The sequence below is a fragment of the Sinohyriopsis cumingii genome, chromosome 15 (assembly GCF_028554795.1).
Source record: "Sinohyriopsis cumingii isolate HCF-2022 chromosome 15, ASM2855479v2, whole genome shotgun sequence".
Lineage (NCBI taxonomy): Eukaryota > Metazoa > Mollusca > Bivalvia > Unionida > Unionidae > Sinohyriopsis > Sinohyriopsis cumingii.
In genome coordinates, this window is record NC_142975.1 from 105,689,196 (window position 1) to 105,706,668 (window position 17,473).

The 17,473-nt window shown below is 33.0% G+C and overlaps 1 protein-coding gene across 4 annotated transcripts in view; it reads right to left on the bottom strand.

Annotated features, from left to right (window-relative positions):
• Nucleotides 1-656: 656 nt before the first annotated feature.
• The window catches only part of LOC149782423 (cell adhesion molecule CEACAM5-like), a 118,891-nt gene continuing 102,074 nt past the window's right edge, over nt 657-17,473 (bottom strand). For 3 of the 4 annotated variants that reach the window (XM_089933820.1, XM_089933823.1, XM_089933821.1), the window contains 4 exons: nt 11,933-12,042; nt 8,335-8,371; nt 6,061-6,155; nt 657-3,476 (listed from right to left, as the gene is read on the bottom strand). In XM_089933820.1, coding sequence (XP_089789946.1) covers nt 3,439-3,476; nt 6,061-6,155; nt 8,335-8,371; nt 11,933-12,042 — 280 coding nt within the window. In that variant the 3' untranslated portion in view covers nt 657-3,438. The remainder of the gene's footprint in view (nt 3,477-6,060; nt 6,156-8,334; nt 8,372-11,932; nt 12,043-17,473) is intronic. The other variant, XM_089933822.1, reaches the window with a different exon arrangement.

Below are 17,473 nucleotides of genomic sequence, written 5' to 3' on the forward strand. Positions count from 1 at the left end.
AGACAATGCATTTTGCTGAATTCCAGTAGCAGGTAGATAGTCAGCTCTGAGATTTATCTTTAGGTCTAAGGTATTAAAAAAAATCCGGATTTTAACTTACTCCTTATGTAGATATCCTTCATTCTAGATGATTTGTACACCTTTCTCTGTTTATCTTCACGACTTTAGTAGATCAAAAGGCATTCTAACTGTATATGTAAGCAATGGGGTGAGTGGAGGGAACATAATCTCTGTTCAGCTATAAACTTTATGCCACTAGAAAGTAGTTATTTAAATATATCACTACCTCAAAGCACTTTGCAACTGATTTGCTTATAATTGTAGGAAGGCAAATACACTTGATGCATAGAAAGCATACTTAACAAAGACTGACCATGGAAAATGGGATATGTTTGAAACAAAATAAACAGAACTTTAAGTTGCACATCCATAAAACATGAACAGCTAAGCATGTACAAGGGTCTTTTACCATGGTACCAATCATTTAAAATCTATTTAATCCTAGATTAAATCATAATACCAGAAAGGGGATATATATATATATATATATATATATATATATATATATATATATATATATATATATGTGTGTGTGTGTGTGTGTGTGTGTGTGTGTGTGCTTCATAAGCATTGTATTATTATAACATTACAAAATATCTCTTTCAGTTTTATTTGAAAGAAAATAATACAAAAATAAAATATAAAAACTTAAATATTTCAGATGTAATACAATAGCAGTTTTTATCCTGCAAAATATTTCAATTTCTATCTAGGTAACACAGCTATGCTTGGGTATGATAATATTATTGAAGATCGACTATTTAATGAATTAATTATACTGGATTTTGTATCATTCAGTAAACATCTAGTTTTGATAAATGATTAAAAACTGTTTAATTGTTTTATAGTTCTTTGTATTATGATTTTATCTGGAACTAAGATGGAAAGAGCATGACAGGAGTATTTTTATCTGAAATATTATGTCATTTATTAGGCTTTAAAGTTCAACTTAGTGCATGTCCTTCCTGGATATTGGACCATGCATGTCTTTCCTTGATGTCCTTCCTTGATATTGGACCATGCATGTCCTTCCTTGATATTGGACCATGCATGTCTTTCCTTGATGTCCTTCCTTGATATCAGACAATGCATGACCTTCCTTGATATTAGACCTTGCATGTCTTTTCTTGATGTCCTTCCTTGATATTGGACCATGCATGTCCTTCCTTGATGTCCTTCCTTGATATTAGACCACGCATGTCTTTCCTTGATGTCCTTCCTTGATATTGGACCATGCATGTCTTTCCTTGATGTCCTTCCTTGATATTGGACCATGCATGTCTTTCCTTGATGTCTTTCCTTGATATTGGACCATGCATGTCTTTCCTTGAAGTCCTTCCTTGATATTGGACCATGCATGTCTTTCCTTGATGTCCTTCCTTGATATTGGACCATGCATGTCTTTCCTTGATGTCCTTCCTTGATATTAGACCTTGCATGTCTTTTCTTGATGTCCTTCCTTGATATTGGACCATGCATGTCCTTCCTTGATATTGGACCATGCATGTCTTTCCTTGATGTCCTTCCTTGATATTGGACCATGCATGTCTTTCCTTGATGTCCTTCCTTGATATTGGACCATGCATGTCCTTCCTTGATATTAGACAATGCATGTCCTTCCTGGATATTAGACCATGCGTGTCCTTCCTTGATGTCCTTCCTTGATATTAGACCATGCTTGTCTTTTGTTGATGTCCTTCCTTGATGTCCTTCATTGATATTGGACCATGCATGTCCTTCCTTGATGTCCTTCCTTGATATCAGACCATGCGTGTCCTTCCTTGATGTCCTTCCTGGATATTAGACCATGCATGTCTTTCCTTGAAGTCCTTCCTTGATATTAGACCATGCATGTCTTTCCTTGAAAATGCATACAACTACTGATATATCCACAGAGCCATTCCACAAAAACTATATTGAGGCAAATAACTGCTGCTAAAAATAAATGTCTTCCTCAAAGAGGAAGGAAAAAAGATCTTGGATTTTTATAGAATAAAAACACAGAAGCTATTTTGCATTATCATTCATAGTTACCATGTGTACAAACATTTGATGCTTAATAAAAAATTTGGAGACATTTTCTGTACATAAATACTAAATTGGTATGAATAAAACTAATAAATACTATATTTGTAAAATGAATCCTTAAACAGCATACCACTATTGCTATGTATATCTTATATGCCTAACTTTTGTCCATTATTTTTTAAGTTGTATTTTAAATAATATGAACAGTATGTTTGCATAGCTCACATTTGTCCATGAGTGTAAGTTGTAAATAAAATGTTTACATTGTATTTGAATCTGGAACATTCCAGGTTCAATCTTGTTTACAATTAAACTGGAATTTTCTCTGGAATGTTTCACTTTATTTTGTGTCCTAGGTCAAGTGTGTATAAATAGGAGGCTGATAGAAACATAATTAAATTCCTGTTTTAGATCAGACTCTTGGAATCTGTGTGTGACTAGAGTTTATAGTTGTGCTGTTGAAATCAAAATAATTGGAGTGAAATTATTTATTTATTTAATTTATTCACTGAATTACTAAATTGCTCATTGACTTTTGGATTAAAGCATTACTTTGGAATTTTTTAGTTCAAAGACATTTTGGACTGGAAACTATTGGAATTCATTCAGAGTATTCTATAATTTGGAAACTATTGGAATTCATTCAGAGCATTCTATAATTTGGACTTTTATAGCTCAAAGACATTTTGGACTGGAAACTTTTGGAATTCATTCAGAGCATTCTATAATTTGGAAACTATTGGAATTCATTCAGAGCATTCTATAATTTGGACTTGAGCCAGGACATTTAGGATTATTTTGGAAATTTAGTTCATAAAACTGTGTATCATTAATTTTCTATTTGTATTTTATGGAAATAAATAACACGCTGACTTTTAATTATATTGTTGGTTTTACTTCATTTCTGGTTCTAGTTATTATGTCAACGACCTGGTTATTATAACAGTGATCTGTTTATTATACCAGTGATCTTGTGTTTTAGGAATGTATTGTCGTGTCCAAATTATAAGTCAATAAATGCAAGTAGGCTTAATGTTACTATTTGCAAAAGAGATTTTAAAAAATAATGAATTTTAAAATATTTGCTTTCTGCAATAATCCATGTGAGAAAAGGTTTAACAATATATGAGCAACTTTAAAAAAATGTAAAAGATCTCAAATATTGCAATAGCATTGTCAATGAAAATCCATTATGTTCCTGTTTCAACATTATCTGTATACATGCAATAAAAACTACATATTTTTTTATACCAATATATATTCCAATGACGTTAATGAGGCTATAAACTTGAGATAATAACTTCTGAAGCTCTCCAATGCATTTTAATGGTACTCATTAGTTGTGTCATTTCATTTTATCCATGTATTTTCATATTTTTCATCAGAATCTGCAAGTAATAGAAAAAGTATATTAATAAATGACTATAAATATCTTTGTATGCATCTGAATAAATAATTTATAAAAAGATAAAATTTTTATGAAACAAAAATGAATAAATACAAGGTGTTACACATGAATGAAATATGCTTTGATAATATATATCATTAAGCAAAAGCAACTAGCGACAAAAATGTAATCAAGAGCTGTTTATATACATTTCATCATTTTATAGTTTAAAAGATAAATGAGGCTAATATCAAACTTGTATCTAAGTAAATTAATGTAATAATTAGTACTGTTTAGTACTTGACCAAATCTAAATATGTATTCCATTAATGAACTTAATATGAATTTGAAGTTCATGAATACAATATAAGCTTCAAAAATTTAGTTTTCAATGAATACAAAAGGACTGAACTGCAAACTTCAGCCATTTATGCTGATGCGGCATATAAGCAAATATCTCTTTCAACTCAATAACCATTTATAACTCTACACTTACATGACTGAATAAACATTAATAATAGGCATTGGAAGTATATATTCATCGGACCAATGTGGACTGTGTTTGAATGATATCCACTGTTTACTGATATTCCAATTAAAATCATGTCTACTTTAAACAGTTGTCACACACACACTTAGTGAAAATGACGAGTTTAAATTTAGACACTGCCATGGAAGCTGATACATCAACCCAAAATCTAATGCACTGAGATCAACTTCAGTAAATGTTTAACTTTAAAGGGAAACAGAAAGCATAGAGTACTGACAACTCAGAAGATTCTTATTTCTGTCTGGATGTCTCAGACAGGTCATCTCAGTCATAGTCTCCACAAACTAGGAACTACTTTTGAAAAGAAAGAACACTTTTGTTATCTGCTGCCTCTGACAGAGTTGTTATAAAATTAACAAAAACAGAAATATAACAAAAAGAAATTGAATCATAAAGCATCTTAAGGTCTCTCCAACTCTGATAACACACCATACAAAATATTTGGAGAAAGACAGACAGACACATGCACATAAAGCTTAATTAGTATTCTGCTGGAAACCACACACAGCATGTTGACTTTAATCATAGCTGCAACTTAGTAAATTTTCAGGTTAGCATCATTAAATGTAGCTAAATGTATCTAATTCTTCAAACTTTGTCAAACACTCCCAACCAGTCCCAGTGGAATCGATCACTTCCAACCATCCCCAGTGGAATCAAACACTCCCAACCAGTCCCAGTTGAATCAAACACTCCCAACCAGTCCCAGTTGAATCAAACACTTCCAACCAGTCCTAGTTGAATCAAACACTTCCAACCAGCCCCAGCTGAATCAAACACTCTCAACCAGTCCCAGCTGAATCAAATACTCCCAACCAGTCCCAGTTGAATCAAACATTTCCAACCAGTCTTAGTTGAATCAAACACTCCCAACCAGTCCCAGTTGAATCTAACACTTCCAACCAACCCCAGCTGAATTGAACACTCCCAACCATCCCCAGTTGAATCAAACAATCCCAACCAGTCCCAGTTGAATCAAACACTTCCAACCAGTCCCAGCTGAATCAAACACTTCCAACCAACTCCAGCTGAATTGAACACTCCCAATCAGTCCCAGTTGAATCAAACATTGTAAACAAATAAAAATTCCTACACTTAACAATCAGAGTGATTCATTTGTTAGTCCACATGCTATTCCACAAGATTTCCATGTTGGGAATCATAGTACCAGTAAGAACAACATGTCATATTTCCAGGACAAAATATATCCTAGAATATCATGCATTTAAGTCCCCTCACAGTTGTTACAACTTCGTTAGGCTGAGGTGTGTTTTTCAGAATTTGAACTGAAGAAATTTAAAAGCTATCTGTATACAAGATATCAATTTCTTATTGTTATTTTCACATGACAACCATCAATTAAATGTGAAAATAAAGTATTATCAAATGATTTTATGTTTCTATTTTTTCCTCATGTGTAAAACTTGTGTACTTAGAGTCGACTGGGCACCCCTCTGCCCTTATTAACATAATCATAAAAATTTAGTGCATGTTTACAAAATAAACACACATGGCTTGAGACACTCATGATGCTGTACTTGTAACATGTAACCAGTAGAAGTTTTTTTCTTCTTCATTATTTGCACTTTTGTAAGAGCAGTATATATAGCTAAATTCTACTAAGATAATTATTCAGATTTTCATAAGAGTGCAAAACCTGATGATGATTATGCAGAGTGAGTGGCAATAATAGTTCCTGAAGAATACTGTGATTTGAACTATATTGCAAAAGTGCATGGCTGCTTTAACTTAAATAGAAAAAAACAGTTATGAAAAATAATCTATTTCCTTGTCTTGGTTAAAAGGCCTACAGATAACATAACCCCTTGACAGTCATTTCCTTGTCTTGGTCAAAAGGCTTACAGATAACATAACCCTCTGACAGGCATTTCCTTGTCTTGGTCAAAAGGCCTACAATTATTATAACGTCAACAAATAATATTAGTTATCTTAATCACATGATTTGGATCTACTCAGTTTTATTTCTGAGTATGTACAGTTCAAGAAAATGAAAATAAATTTCTGATGAAAATACCTTTGGATGTTTTGGGAATCTTCAGTGAACTATACATCTGGATGTCATTGTTTGTATACGGGTGCAATTTTTCATAGGAATCATTTTCTGGAGGCCTTAAATTAGAAATTGGAATAATCACTAGATATATCAACACTGATGAAAATGAACAGTTAAAAAGAGTACTCGAATGTCTATTTGTATGTAAAGTTCACTACATTTTTATAAAAAATGTTTCATCAACTGATTACTTCTTTCTTGAGAGTGATTATACTCCAGTGGCATATGTACATGTATAGGTTTTATACTCAAGTAACATATGTACATGTATAGGTTTTATACTCCAGTGGCACATGTACATGTATAGGTTTTATACTCCAGTGGTCTATGTACATGTATAGGTTTTATACTCCAGTGGCATATGTACATGTATAGGTTTTATACTCCAGTGGCCTACGTACATGTATAGGTTTTATACTCCAGTGGCCTATGTACATGTAAAGGTTTTATACTCCAGTGATGTATGTACATGTATAGGTTTTATACTCCAGTGGCATATGTACATGTATAGGCTTTATACTCCAGTGGCGTATGTACATGTATAGGTTTTATACTCCAGTGGCATATGTGCATGTATAGGTTTTATACTCCAGTGGCCTATATACATGTATAGGTGTTATACTCCAGTGGCATATGTACATATATAGATTTTATAATTCAGTGATGTATGTAAATGTAAAGGTTTTTTACTCCAGAGGCATATGTACATGTATAGGTTTTATACTCCAGTGGCATATGTACATGTATAGGTTTTATACTCCAGTGGCCTATGTACATTTATAGGTTTTATACTCCAGTGGTGTATGTGCATGTATAGGTTTTATACTCCAGTGGCACATGTACATATATAGGTTTTATATTCCAGTGGCCTATGTACATGTATAGGTTTTAAACTCCAGTGGCATATGTACATGTATAGGTTTTCTACTCCAGTGGTGTATGTGCATGTATAGGTTTTATACTCCAGTGGCCTATGTACATGTATAGGTTTTATACTCCAGTGGTGTATGTACATGTATAGATTTTAAACCCCAGTGGCATATGTACATGTATAGGTTTTCTACTCCAGTGGCCTATGTACATGTATAGGTTTTATACTCCAGTGGTGTATGTACATGTATAGGTTTTATACTCCAGTGGCCTATGTGCATGTATAGGTTTTATACTCCAGTGGCCTATGTACATGTATAGGTTTTATACTCCAGTGGCATATGTACATGTATAGGTTTTATACTCCAGTGGTGTATGTGCATGTATAAGTTTTATACCCCAGTGGCATATGTACATGTATAGGTTTTATACTCCAGTGGCCTATGTACATTTATAGGTTTTATACTCCAGTGGTGTATGTGCATGTATAGGTTTTATACTCCAGTGGCACATGTACATATATAGGTTTTATATTCCAGTGGCCTATGTACATGTATAGGTTTTAAACTCCAGTGGCATATGTACATGTATAGGTTTTCTACTCCAGTGGTGTATGTGCATGTATAGGTTTTATACTCCAGTGGCCTATGTACATGTAAAGGTTTTATACTCCAGTGGTGTATGTACATGTATAGATTTTAAACGCCAGTGGCATATGTACATGTATAGGTTTTCTACTCCAGTGGCCTATGTACATGTATAGATTTTATACTCCAGTGGTGTATGTACATGTATAGGTTTTATACTCCAGTGGCCTATGTGCATGTATAGGTTTTATACTCCAGTGGCCTATGTACATGTATAGGTTTTATACTCCAGTGGCATATGTACATGTATAGGTTTTATACTCCAGTGGTGTATGTGCATGTATAAGTTTTATACCCCAGTGGCATATGTACATGTATAGGTTTTATACTCCAGTGGCATATGTACATGTATAGGTTTTATACTCCAGTGGTGTATGTGCATGTATAGGTTTTATACTCCAGTGGCCTATGTACATGTACAGGTTTTATACTCCAGTGGCCTATGTACATGTATAGGTTTTATACTCCAGTGATGTATGTACATGTATAGGTTTTATACTCCAGTGGTGTATGTGCATGTGTAGGTTTTATACTCCAGTGGCATATGTACATGTATAGGTTTTAGGACATTAAATGAAATGAAACAAATTTGCTTTGTTGATTTCTTATTTGAATATTTGATTTTTACTGTCAGTAATACACTTATTGGATTAAAATTAAATAATTGTAAATATCAGTGTATTACATTTTATTCAATATTCTTATCAAGCACCTGTACCTTAAATTGGCATTTCTTTTCTCTTCCAATGCGATATCTGGTAAAAAATGAAAAGTGCAAGATAAAATAATTAAAATACTATCAAAATCAGAATATTGATTTCTTGATCAGAAATTTGATTTATTTCATTTGTAAATAATACAGGCAGAAGAAAATAAACATATACATGTAAATATCAATCAATGATGATTTATTAAATATTTGCATGTTTCTGTATATTATATTGGGGTTTCTATTCCCTTTCAACATGATATATGGGGTTTCTATTCCCTTCAAACTTGATATCTGGGGTTTCTATTCCATTCCAACATCAAAACTGGGGTTTCTATTCCATTCTAATGTGATATCTGCATTTACATAAACTTCTAATGTGAAATCTGGGGTTTCTATGAACTTCTAATGTGATATCTGGGGTTTCTATTCCTTTCAAAAACATGTGGGGTTTCTATTCCCTTCCAACATATCTGAGGTTTCTATTCCCTTATAATGTAATACCTGAGGTTTCTATTCCCTTCTGGGGTTTCTAGTCAATTAAAACATGATATATGGGGTTTGTATTCCATTCCAATGTGATATCTAGGTTTCTATTTCATTCCAAAATGATATCTGGAGTTTCTCTTCCCTTCAAATATGATATCTGGTGTTTCTATTCCCCTCAAATATGATATCTGGGGTTTCTATTCCCTTCTAATGTGATATATGGACTTTATATTCCATTCCAACATGATATCTGGGGTTTCTATTTCATTCTAATGTGATATCTGGAGATTCTATTCCCTTCCAACATGATATATGGGGTTTCTATTCCCTTCCAACATGATGTATGGGGTTTCTATTCTCTCCCAACATGATACATGGGGTTTCTATTCTCTTCCAAAATGATATATGTGGTTTCTTTTCCCTTCAACCTTGATATCTGGGGTTTCTATTCCTTTCAAACTTGATATCTGGGGTTTCTATTCCCTTCCAACATCATAACTGGGGTTTCTATTCCATTCTAATGGGATATGTGCGTTTCTATAAACTTCTAATGTGAAATCTTAGGTTTCTATGAACTTCTAATGTGATATCTGGGGTTTCTATTCCTTTCAAACATATCTGGGGTTTCTATTCCCTTATAATGTGATACCTGAGGTTTCTATTCCCTTCCAACATTATATCTGGGGTTTATAGTCCCTTAAAACATGATATATGGGGTTTGTATTCCCTTCCAATGTGATATCTAGGGTTTATATTCCCTTCCAAAATGATATCTTGAGTTTTTCCCTTTCAATATGAGATCTGGTGTTTCTATTCCCCTCAAACATGATATCTGGGGTTTCTATTCCCTTCTAATGTGATATCTGGGCTTTATATTCCATTCCAACATGATATCTGGGGTTTCTATTTCATTCTAATATGATATATGGAGATTCTATTACCATCCAACATGATATCTGGGGTTTCTATTTCATTCTAATGTGATATCTGGAGATTCTATTCCCATCCAACATGATATCTGGGGTTTCTATTCCTTTCTAATGTGATAAATTAAATGGGAAAAATGAAAAGTGCAAGATACAGCATCATAAAATAATTAAAATACTATACAAATCAAAATATTGATTTCTTGATCAGAAATTTATTTCATTTGTAAACAATACACTTATTATATAAAATTAATATATACATGTAAATATCAATTTATGATGATTTATTCCATATTCACATCATGTTTCTGTACCTTATATTGGGTTGTCTATTCCCTTCCAACATGCTATCTGGGGTTTCTATTCAATACCAAAATGATAAATGCAGTTCCTATTCCCTTCCAACATGATATCTGGGGTTTCTATTCCCTTCCAACATTTTATCTGAGGTTTCTATTCCTTTCAAACGTGATATCTGTCATTTATATTCCCTCAAACATGATATCTGGGGTTTCTATTCCCTTCCAATGTGATATCTGGGTTTCTATTCCCTTCCAACCTGATATCTGGGGTTTCTATTCCTTTCTAATGTGATATCTGGGTTTCTATTCCTTCAAACATGATATCTGGGTTTCAATTTCCTTCAGACATGATGCATGGGGTTTCTATTCCCTTCTAATCTGATATCTGGGTTTCTATTCCTTCAAACATGATATCTGGGTTTCTATTCCCTTCAAACATGATATATGGGGTTTCTATTCCCTTCTAATGCAATATCTGAGGGAAAATTAAATGTGCAAGATACAGCATCTTAAATAATTGAAAAGCTGCAAGTTGACAAATATTCCTGACCCAAAAGAACATTTTAAAGAAAAGAAAATGTGCTGTCATTGACACATCATTCCAATTCCAAGAGAATAATTTAAATTTTGCACATATATATATATATATATATATATATATATATATATATATATATATATATATATATATGCTTTAGTCTAATATGATAAGCACAATCTTTTAATTAAGAAAAAATAGCTTTGTATGTAGTAAAGTGAACTGCAAAGCATCCCTGTAAATTTTAGGTAAATGATGAAAGCTTTACTTTTCAAATAATGCTATTTGTGTTTTTACTGTTTCAAAAGCTGCCTTTTTAAAAGAAGTATTTTGATTTGCTATTAGTTCACAACTTCTAACATATCTGCATTAAATCTGAAAACAACAAGTATATAACAGAGAACAAAAAAATGAATATAACTGCATTTGCTTGTCACTATACCTATAACCATCTGAATCTGAGCAGATAAAAAGACCTACTTCATCTTTCCATACTGCATGTCTTTATAAAAAAAATATACCAGAGAGAGACATGTGGTCATATATTACTAATAGAGCTCTTTTACGATCATGAAGACCTAGCATGAAATATTGTTCTATATTTTTATTTTCTTTGAACTACAATAATATCCAATTAGCTTTAACAAGTACAGACTTAAATTCTAAGTTGATCTTAGAGATCATCCTGTTTAATTTTCAAGAATATTTAAAGATACAATTTAAACTTTTAATTTATAAGTCAATTGTTCAAAAAGACAAGCTGAAGTAATAACCACTTGGGAGTTTTAACAGCAAATGCACAATAATAACGTAATACCACATATGGGATTATTTTTCTGACATATAAATAATCCAACTTCTTTTCTCCATTTCCTAGGTTTCTTCTAACTGTTAATTTAACTAAATTAATAAAGCACAACACCCTACATCATCACTTCAAGTAATCAACATTTTCTTGTCAAATTCATCTTGTAAATGTTAGATAATATATTCCATTTTATACCCACTAATAAATCGTTAATGATCCCAAGCATTACCAGCAATGAAAGATTAATTTGGTCCCTGAATCTTTCCTAATATTCTAAATTCTAACTGTCACAGCCTAGGCATTGGTCATGTGAAGTAAGGGGAGAAGAACTATAATTCTTTGGCGCAGGTTAATTTCTAGTATCTATGAGAATGAAAGCATACACAGTGACATAAATTTCGTGTATACTGAATATATGGACATAACATAATTATTAACTTTATACAGCCATCTTATTAAGATATCATTTAAAACATATGAGTTGAAATGACACTGCAGATTTATAAAATATATTGCAAGAAATAAACAAAAGTTAATTTACCATTAAGTTCTAGGTATTGGCTTGCTTCAGGTTCTTTGAAATGGAGTCCTTCGTACACCTTTCCACTTGCTGCATCTTGTTGGACAGAATTGGCTTTTATTTGACTTCTTCTTGTCATTGATATAGAATAAAAGATTGTCTCAAGAAATAAAATGTATTTTGATGTGTAAAATAAAACACATGTTTCTAGCTTTGATTAATAACATGTTATGATACTAAACAGTTTTAGGTGCAAGCTCTTTAATACACAATCAATCCACTAGTTATATATTTGTATCAGAATTGTATGGAAATGCTTCATGATGGATTTCAAATAAATAAATAAATATATCCCTTTACAGACTGTGATATTAGCACTTTCTTACTGTATTGCAATTTTGTCATGTCTACAACTGATTTGTGTCCTGTCCCAGGTGTGGCCTAAATTTAACCAACCATCAACCATTTACATTAGATTTGTGTCCTGTCCCCTGTGTGGTCTAAATTTAATCATTTACATCAGATTTGTGTCCCATCCCCTGTGTGGTCTAAATTTAACCATTTACATCAGATTTGTGTCCCATCCCCTGTGTGGTCTAAATTTAACCATTTATATCAGATTTGTGTCCCATCCCCTGTGTGGTCTAAATTTAACCATTTATATCAGATTTGTGTCCTATCCCCTGTGTGGCCTAAATTTAACCATTTATATCAGATTTGTTTTCCTATCCCTTGTGTGGCCTAAATTTAGCAATTTACATCAGATTTGTGTCCTGTCCCCTGTGGCCTAAATATAACCAACCATCAACCATTTACATCAAATCAGTGTCCTATCCCCTGTGTGGACTAAATTTAACCATTTACATCAGACTTATGTCCTGTTCCCTGTGTGGCCTAAATTTAACCATTTACACCAAATTTGTGTCCTGTCCCTTGTGTGGCCTAAATTTAACCATTTACATCAGATTTGTGTCCAATCCCCTGTGTGGCCTAAATTTAACCATTTACATCAGATTTGTGTCCTGTCCCCTGTGTGGTCTAAATTTAACCATTTACGTGAGATTTGTGTCCTATCCCCTGTGTAGCCTAAATTTAACCATTTATATCAGATAGTATCTTTAATTTATTTGAATAGTTTTGTTTCATTGCAACATGTAAATATTTGTTTTGTACATGGGTCAGTCCTTGTTTGTGTGTCCTTATGACTGTGATTTAGAGTACCCCAATGAAGATCTCTTTAGATCAGTGCACAGGGAAACTTTGTGAATTTTCTCCCTTAACTTTTAAATCATTTTTGTATACTATTCATGCTTTTCTTTGCATTTCTATTTATTTTGAAGTCCAATGACTATTCAAGCTAACAAGACTAACATGTATGTATCTTTATTCTTCCATTCCATTCTGTTGGCAATGGCTCCAGTTTTCATTTAAGTATACCACTAAAAAGTAGCAAAATACATATGCTCCCTAGAACTGGCTGCCTATGACCAACTGACAAGCAAACTAATTATTGCACATATATTTACATCACAGCTGTGAGAGTGAGACCTTTTCTATCTTAATGGAGTATACATAACATAAATTTGGATGTCAAACTGCACATGTTAACGGGATATAATTTTATTGGTAGAGGGCAAAATCTTCTTATTCCAACATTGAAGTATGGGGATATTAGGATACCACCACCTACAACACTGAAGTATGGGGATATTAGGGTACCACCACCTACAACACTGAAGTATGGGGATATTAGGGTACCACCACCTACAACACTGAAGTATGGGGATATTAGGGTACCACCACTTACAACACTGAAGTATGGGGATATTAGGGTACCACCAACTACAACACTGAATTATGGGGATATTAGGATACAGCCACCAACAACACTGAAGTATGGGGACATTAGGGTACCACCACCTACAACACTGAAGTATGGGGATATTAGGGTACCACCACCTACAACACTGAAATATGGGGATATTAGGATACCACCACCTACAACATTGATGCATGGGGATATTAGGGTACCACCACCTACAACACTGAAGTATGGGGATATTAGGGTACCACCACCTACAACACTGAATTATGGGGATATTAGGATACAACCACCTACAACACTGAAGTATGGGGACATTAGGGTACCACCACCTACAACACTGAATTATGGGGATATTAGGATACAACCACCTACAACACTGAAGTATGGGGACATTAGGGTACCATCACCTACAACACTGAAATATGGGGATATTAGGATAGCACTACCTACAACACTGATGCATGGGGATCAACACCTACCACTACCTACAACACATTAGTATAGGGATATTAGGATATCACCACCTACAACACTGATGTATGGGGATATTAGAGTACCACCACCTACAACACTGATGTATGGGGATATTAGGGTACCACCACCTACAACACTGAAGTATGGGGATATTGGAGTACCACCACATACAACACTGAATTATGGGGATATTAGGGTACCACCACCTACAACACTTAAGTATGGGGATATTAGGGTACCACCACCTACAACACTGATGTATGGGGATATTAGGGTACCACCACCTACAACACTGAAGTATGGGGATATTAGAGTACCACCACCCACAACACTGAAGTATGGGGATATTAGAGTACCACCACCTACAACACTGAATTATGGGGATATTAGGATACAACCACCTACAACACTGAAGTATGGGGACATTAGGGTACCACCACCTACAACACTGATGTATGGGGATATTAGGATACAACCACCTACAACACCGAAGTATGGGGACATTAGGGTACCACCACCTATAACACTGAAGTTAGGAGATATTAGGGTGCCAACACCTACAACACTGATGTATGGGGATATTAGGGTACCACCACCTACAACACTGAAGTATGGGGATATTAGGGTACCACCACCTATAACACTGAAGTTAGGAGATATTAGGGTGCCAACACCTACAACACTGATGTATGGGGATATTAGGGTACCAACACCTACAACACTGAAGTATGGGGATATTAGGGTACCACCACCTATATCACTGAAGTATGAGGATATTAGGGTACCACCACCTATATCACTGAAGTATGGGGATATTAGGGTACCATCACCTATAATCCATCAGACTGTCCAAACATATACATATTCATACCTTCTTCTCATCCTGAGTTTCTGAATCTCAGGTTTCAAAACAAAGTAGCTCTTTTGCCCATAAGTTTAGAATGGTCAAAAGATATATATATATGCACTGTCTGACAGGTATATTAATCAATTTTTGTTTATATTATGCATTTTTGTTGGGCTGATTTCAGCACAAAATATTCATGCAGTTTACTGTTTCCTAATCTGAAATGCATGTAAAAAAACAAAAGTAAGCAATGTCACTTCATAAGTCTGATATCCAGCAAAAAATGAGAGAGTGTGTGTGTGTGTGATTTGGATTTTTAACATAGCTTTAAAAATTTTAAGTCATATTGCTACGATGTCTGCAGCGTGGCAGTTTATAGTGATGTCCAGCACTGGGGCATCATGCCACAGACATGTAGCACGATGTCCCACCCAGTCACATTATCCTGATACCAGGCCAACCAGTCCTAACACTAACCTCTTTATGCTGAGCACCAAGCAAGGTAGCTGTTAGTACCATTTTTGTAAGTCTTTGGTATGACTCGGCCTGGGATCGAACCCACGACCTCCCACATCCGAGGTGGATGCTCTAACCACTAGGCCACTGAAGCGGTGCAAAATGAGAGAGAAAGAGAGAGTTAGTTTGGCTGGTACACCTGGACATGCATTTGAGTAATGACTAATACATTCATTTTATTAGTTAGTGTTTAAGTATTACAGTATTCCAATATCATGTATTATAAAGAGGACTGAACCATTAATCATTATAGCTATTTACTTATAGCTAATCAAAAGTTAATCTGAAACAAAATGACAACCATGTATATATCTGAAATTTAAGATTACAATTTATAAATATTATTCAATAATTTATTTTTAACAAATGAAAATAAGTGTTTCCTTTTATGATTAAGTGTTATTGTGATGAGGGCAAACTATCAAGGTAGTATAGCTGTAAATTTGGGATCTGCTTGTTGTATGGATAAAAACACATTTGCTGAGAATAAACAATATTTAATGGGACAAAATGTTAAAGATACTTATTTTTATCATCTGACAAAGTACAATAGTAGCCAACATGATGATGCCTTTATACAGCCTGCCATTTTATTTGAAGACTAAATTAACATTTTAAAAGTTGTTATTGTAAATACTGGCCTTTGTAACATAATTTATGCTTGGTTCAAACATTTCTTCTTACATTTTGTGCTTAAGTAGATTTTACAGTTCTTGAGTGTTGTTATTATTTGTTATGGGATGATGGATAAAATATATTTACTGATTAGTCTGAGATAGTTACATCTAACTATATATTTATACCTGTTTTCAAGTGTTGGTCATTATTGGTCATTATATTAAACACAAGGCAAAATGGCTAGGGCTATAGCATAATATAACTTTTAAAAAACAGACTGATTCAGTTAATCATTGTAATCTGAGGCCAGTTTTCATACTTGAAGACAGATTTATTTATTTTAAGTTTGTAGTTTCATACTTGAAGACAGATTTATTTATTTTAATTTGTATTTTCAAACCTGAGGACAGATTTGTTTATTTCAATTTATATTTTCATACCTGAAGACAGATTTATTTAAGTTTGTAGTTTCATACTTGAAGACAGATTTATTTTAATTTTGTATTTTCATACCTGAGGACAGATTTGTTTATTTTAATTTATACTTTGATACCTTAAGACAGATTTATTTATTTTAAGTTTGTAGTTTCATATTTGAAGACAGATTTATTTATTTTAAGTTTGTATTTTCATACTTGAAGACATTTATTTATTTTAATTTGTATTTTCATACCTGAAGACAGATTTATTTTAATTTGTATTTTCACACTTGAAGAAAGATTTATTTAATTTGTATTTTCATACCTGAAGACAGATTTGTTTATTTTAATTTGTATTTTCATACCTGAAGACAGATTTTTTTAAGTTTGTATTTTCATACTTGAAGAAAGATTTATTTATTTTAAGTTTGTATTTTCATACTTGAAGAAAGATTTGTTTATTTTAATTTGTATTTTCATACTTGAAGAAAGATTTATTTATTTTAAGTTTGTATTTTCATACTTGAAGACAGATTTATTTTAATTTGTATTTTCATACCTGAGGACAGATTTGTTTATTTTAATTTGTATTTTCATACCTGAAGACAGATTTATTTATTATAAGTTTGTAGTTTCATACCTGAAGACAGATTTATTTATTTTAAGTTTGTATTTTCACACTTGAAGACAGATTTATTTAATTTGTATTTTCATACCTGAAGACAGATTTGTTTAATTTGTATTTTCATACTTGAAGACAGATTTATTTTAATTTGTATTTTCATACCTGAAGACAGATTTATTTAATTTGTATTTTCATGCCTGAAGACATTTATTTCTTTTAATTTGTATCCATACTTGAA